The following is a 6000-nucleotide window of genomic DNA, read 5'->3' on the forward strand; positions in this document are numbered from 1 at the left end:
AGCTCTTAAGTTAAAGAGTGGTCAGAGTTCTGTATCTCTTTGCACATGGATTGACAAATGTGTGAAGATATCTCATTTGTCATACACTCTTGTAAATAATGCAAGTGAATTTAACAAATATTTATTAAGTGCCTACTATGTGCAAGGCATTATGCTATGCACTGGGAATACAAAGGCAAGTGATAAATACAGATCTTTAGCTCAAGAAGGTATATCCTAAGGTATGACAACATTTCCCTTTGGAACCACCCATAGAACTTTATTTTGCAACTTATCTTGTATTTAAATATAATATACAAATACTATATGATAGTCACATTTATGTCTATCCTCCCTACTAGACAGAAGTTCCATTAGTACAGAGACAGTTTCTTATCCAAACTGTGTATCATGTCTAGCACAGGGCTTAAAGAACAAATAAATTCAGACATCTAAAGATACTGTATACCTGAAGCTTTTTCAGTTTAAGTCCTTCCAGAGACTACATTCCTTTGGCAAAGACTTTATCAGCCCAAGGTAAGCATTCAATCATAATGAAGCATCAAGGGAGACAAGCAGAGAATTCATAAGTAGGGAAGTGACAACCTGGGTTTACAAACAGTCCTATCAAGCAGTCAGAAGAACTGCCAAAAGTCAACCAGTCATAGTGCAAAGAACACCATCCCACATCTCCAGCCACCTATGGGACATCTCTACCAAGATGCTGCACCAAACACCTCAAATTCATCATGTCTGAAACAGAAGGTTCAAACAGGAGCTGATCAATTTCTGCATTAAACTTCCCCTTTTCTAAGCTTCCCTCTGTCCAGTGAGGGTACCATGACTTTGCCAGGCAACCAGAGCCATACACAGACACAATTTCCTTTGCCCTTTCCTTTACCTCTTATCCAGTTAACATATCATGGTGACTACACATGCCACCTCTCTCACACCTGACTGACCCTCTCCATAACTAAGGCCAGCCCTCTAAATCAAGTCCTCATCACCTTTCACCCAAACTATTCTAATAGCTTCATACCTGTTCTCCCTGCTTCCAGGCTCTCCTCTTTCCAACCCACCTTTCACATGGCTTCCAAAAAAATCTCCCTAAGGCACAGGAATGTCCATGTTGCTCTCCTGCTCAGAACCTGTCAGTGGTTCCCAACGGCCTCTACATACAAACTCGTCAGCTGGGAAGTTAAGACCATTTACAACTTGGTTCCAACCAACTTTCCAAACCTTATTTCAAATTATGCCCCTTCATAAACTACATTACAGGCAAAAAGGACAGCTAACTGTTCTCAAAAATCAATATTTTACTTTCCACCTCAGTGCAATATCTCTCAGAATTCTAGTTTTCCTTCAAGTGCTGCCTCCTCTCAGAAGACTTCCCTTATGCCCCCCTTCATTGTTAATGTTCTAATCCTCCTCAAATTATCTTGTGCACACTGCTTTCTGAACATGCTGTATCTCTCAATGGAATATAAGCTCCTTGAAGCAATTTTTTTTTTCTTTATAACCCCAGTACCCAGTACAAGGCCTTAAATACAATGGGAACTTATTGGAGAATCAGGATGGGATGGGATGGGAGCTGTGTACTTTTCTGCCACCTAAAATTTTTTTTTTATTCTTTACCTTTTCTGAAAGGGTAGGAAGGTTCCCTTACCTTGAGTCTCCATCTTGGTCATCTGTATTGTCTCCTGTGTTATTAACAGCATATCGGCTACGTGGCTTATCTATAACAAAAGGAAACAAAACGTCCTATATTAAATATGATAAATTAGGGGACAAATCTAGCACAGACAGATGAACTTCACAGATAATCCCCAAACTTCTACTTTAATCATAGGTTTCCTCCTTTCCCCACGGCGTGATGTAATGAGGAAAACACCAGATATGGAACAAAAAGATTCTATTCCTGGTTCCACAACTTATTAGCAAATCACAATCTCTTTGGGCCTCAGTTTCTTCAACTATAAAATGGAAATAATAATCCTTGACCTACATATCTCATAAATTTGTTGTGAGAAAATTATTTTGTAAACTAGAAAGCACTAGAGGAATGCAGGAACTATTATATTAACAAACTGCTGACCAACATTCTTGGCAGATGTTTTTCATTTCCACCTCCCAGACACTGGCCAAAGTATTTTTAAAAAGCAATGAACTTGACAACAGTGAATAGCAAAAGAGAAAAGGAGTCACCAGAGGTCTAGAGACATCAGGATGGTTGAACTCTGAGAAGTTCTACCTGTTCAAAGACACCTTCCCTAATTCCTTTGGCCCACTATGGCCTCCCTCTACTCAGAATCCTTGCAGAACTTTTAAGTCTATACATGCAATTTAACACTTAACTGTATACTATACAACAATGTATATATCACACACACAACACTGATGTTGCATAATTAATATGATGACCCCAGCTAGATTAAAAGCTCCTTAAGGGCAGGAGCCACATCTTATTTTTTTTTTAAATCCTCCATACCATCTAAAATAGTGCTTAGTATATTAGTAGATGGTGGTTCAGTAGAGAGAGCACTGGGCTTGGAGTCAGAAAGACCTACGTTCAAATCCAGCCTCGGACTTACTAGTTATTTACTTACTTTCATGTTACTGACAAAAGTGGGTAAGCTTCTCTTCACAGAAGTGAGAGGCAATAGTGTGGAACACTGCACTTAGTTGATGTATTGCTAAACTACTTTAAAAGAAATGATTGTTTGTTCTATGGGATGGCTATCTGGGTAGGAGTATATGAGAGGGGAGGGAAATATGTGGAAAAGGTGAGGTAAAAATAGAAGATTCAAATAAAAATTGCTTTTAACATGTGGTCAAACTGATACAGTTAAGTAAGCAATAAAACAAAATCAATAGAAGCTCAGAAATGCAGTGCTTAGACCTATATAGATGATGCCATCCCACATTCTTAGGGCAAGGAGTACAGAAGAACAAAGATTAGTTCAAATCCTGTCTTCCAACCCACGTGACTTTGACCAAGCCACTTTCCCTCTCTTGGATTCAGCTTCTCCATCTGTAAAATGATGGGTTTGAATTAGATGATACTAGGATCCCTTTAAATTCTAAATCTCTGATTCTAGGAAAAAGTCAGAACTAGAAGATGCACAGCACATTGGGTGAATCTCCTATGGTAGATTTATGAGAGGACATGGCTAAGAACTTCACAGGATAAGCAACCTGGAATGGATTAGGATATGCTTACAGGAGGGAGAATCTGTATCAATGATATTACAAATCCATGTAAGTAACAGAGCACAGGAATAGATGCAGGAAAAAATGGCATGTTGAGTTGGTAAGCTGAATAAAATGTTTTCCCATAGTGGAAAGTATAGTTGATCACAAAAATTTTGATAATTTCATAGTAGTATATTAATTTTTAAAACATTCCTCGAAGGCAGTTCTAAATATTCCAAAGTAAAAATATAAAATTCAACTAACTATTGAGAGTTTTCCAAAAAATGTTTACATAAGAAATGGGGGCAAGTTAGGCAGTACAGAGGATAGAGAACAGGCCTAGAGTCAGAAAGCCTTATCTTCCTGAGTTCAAATTTGGACTCAGACACTTACTAGCTATGTGACTCTAGGAAAGTCGCTTAACCCTATCTGCCTCAGTCTCTTCATCTGTAAAATGAATTAGAGAAGGAAATGGCAGGGTGGCTAGGTGGCGCAATGAATAGGGCACTGGCCCTGGAGTCAGGAGAACCTGAGTTCAAATTCGGCCTCAGATACTTAACACAAAACTAGCCATGTGACCTTGGGTAAGTCACTTAACCCCAACTGCCCTATCCTTCCCCTCTCCAAAAAAAAAGCCAAAAAAAAAAAAGAGAGAGAGAGAGAAAGATATGGCAAACTGCTCCAACATCTCAGCCAAGAAAATCCCAAATGGGGTCACAGAGAGTCAGACATGACTGAAACAACTGAACAAAGAGAAAAATCCACAAGAAATATGGACAGATGGCATTTCAGATTTGGAGACCATCTAGTTTCTAGACCAGAGGTGTCAAACACCTGACCTGCCACCTGCCACATTTACCACCTGCCACATTTCTGAGTGTGACCCTAACCAATTAAAATGTAATTGGGAAATATTTAACAAAATAAAGATATAATAGATTAATATGTTAATATGTAATTTTCTAGGGATTCATATGTACAATTTAGTGGCCCTCTTTTGTATTTGAATTTGATGCTACTGCTCTAGACTATTATTATTATTAACTATTTTTATTATTATTATTACATATGAGGAAATTGAGCCACTGGGTGGTTAAGAGATCTGCCCAAAGTGACGTAGGTTGTGTAAGAGCTGTGATTTAAAACCAGACTCTCTGACTCCATAGCCAGAGTTATTTCCCCTATACCACTGTTATCAAAATATAGCTTTTAGGCTTTGCTGTCATGGCTGAGGTGCTGAAGAAGATCACAGGTCTCACTGACTGGTAGTATGTGAGACTCCACAGAGCTGCTAAGATTATTATATTCAAAGATTCTTGATGCTCTTCAGTTTATGCCCTCAAATGAGACATATAGAAAGTACACCGAACAGATTATAAATGAAAGGCTGAATATGGTAAAAGAGTTAACAGACCTTCAGAAACTAGAGGATAAGCTTCAGGCTGGCCAGCTGGAAGAGGTGATTCTTCAGACTGAAAATGAATTATCACTAGCAAGAAAAATGCTGACATGGAAACCCTGGGAGGCATTTAGTGGAAGAACCACCAGTCAACCAGTGGAAATGGCCATTATAATCAATGCTAAATACCTATGATGTATACTTTTAAAAAATCATTAAACATATGTCTATATACTATTTTAAATGCTAAAATATTTTTTGAATTATTGGAATTTTATTAACAGGAAAACTGAAACAAGGTAGTTGGGAACAAAAATTTAATGAAGGATTAAAATATATGATAGGGATGGACCATGGTCATTTTAATCTGAAAAGCATTTATTCATAAAATATTTTTTAAACCCTTAAATAAAGTGATTGTGCTGTCATCTGGAAAGTCTAATCAGAGAACAAAGAAAGTAACAGAGACTAATATCTAAGGCATGAGAAACAATCAAAATTGAGGTATAGTCCTTACAGGGTTTATAGAAGACTTCCTATTGCATTTTTCAGAATTTAGTTTAAAAGTTTGTGCCAAGTTATGTTAATTTCTAGGAAAGAACTGAATAAGGTAGTATGCTTGAATTTTAATAGAACACTTTTAAAATGATGAACTGTTGTATGGAAAGCACCTGATTAGCCAAGAGTCTAAAACTTATTAATTGAATGTTTTTATATAATTAAATGCATTTTTTCACATTCTGAAAGTAATAGAAGAGATTTTTCAAACTCAAGTTGATTTCCTTGGCTTGGAGTGTATTTAATCAAGAAAATCTAAATTAATATGTGTGATTTGGTTCTTATGTATACTAAACAGAAATGTTTATTTAAAAAAAAGAAATGTAGTTTTTATACTTCAACCAACTTAGAAACTTTTAACTCTCAAAATTTTTCAATACATGATTAAGAACCACCCCTGAACAGTGAATAAGTATGAAATTCATTTAGAAAGGAAGCTCATGAAGTATTTTTTATCATCATTTGGAATATCAGGCTCTATGACCAGTGATCACTAAACAAACTGCCTCTCATATTGCATAATATGAAGAAAATTAAAAATATTTTCTTAAAAAAGAATCATCAAGGGGCGGCTAGGTGGCACAGTGAATAGAGCACCAGCCTTGGACTCAGTAGGACCTGAGTTCAAATGTGACCTCAGACTCTTAACACTTACTAGCTGTGTGACCTTGGTCAAGTCACTTAACCCCAATTGCCCTGCCCTCCCCCTCCAAAAAGCAAAAAAAAAAAAAAATCATAAGTTTTTTTTTTAAGACCAATAAGTGTTTGTTAGAAAGTCTTTGAACGAACAAAAGCAACTTATTTAAAATTTCTTCATTGCTTTGTGGTTCAGGCTGAAAAGCATTATCTGTAACCTTTAAAAAAAACAAGCA

At 36.8% G+C, this 6000-nt stretch overlaps 1 protein-coding gene and 1 pseudogene across 4 annotated transcripts in view; one reads left to right on the top strand and one right to left on the bottom strand.

Annotated features, from left to right (window-relative positions):
- The window catches only part of NPRL3 (NPR3 like, GATOR1 complex subunit), a 79898-nt gene that overhangs the window by 72909 nt on the left and 989 nt on the right, over nt 1–6000 (bottom strand). For all 4 annotated transcript variants that reach the window (XM_069107567.1, XM_069107576.1, XM_069107613.1 and 1 more), the window contains one exon: nt 1646–1715. In XM_069107567.1, the coding sequence (XP_068963668.1) occupies nt 1646–1715 (70 nt within the window). Of the gene's footprint in view, nt 1–1645; nt 1716–6000 lie in introns of those variants that run through there.
- Nucleotides 4396–4745, top strand: LOC138143683 (NADH dehydrogenase [ubiquinone] 1 alpha subcomplex subunit 5 pseudogene; annotated as a pseudogene).

The sequence above is a fragment of the Petaurus breviceps genome, unplaced genomic scaffold (assembly GCF_028583685.1).
Source record: "Petaurus breviceps papuanus isolate PSGF00001 unplaced genomic scaffold, PetGlider_PUasm1.0 138, whole genome shotgun sequence".
NCBI classification, from domain to species: Eukaryota; Metazoa; Chordata; class Mammalia; order Diprotodontia; family Petauridae; genus Petaurus; species Petaurus breviceps.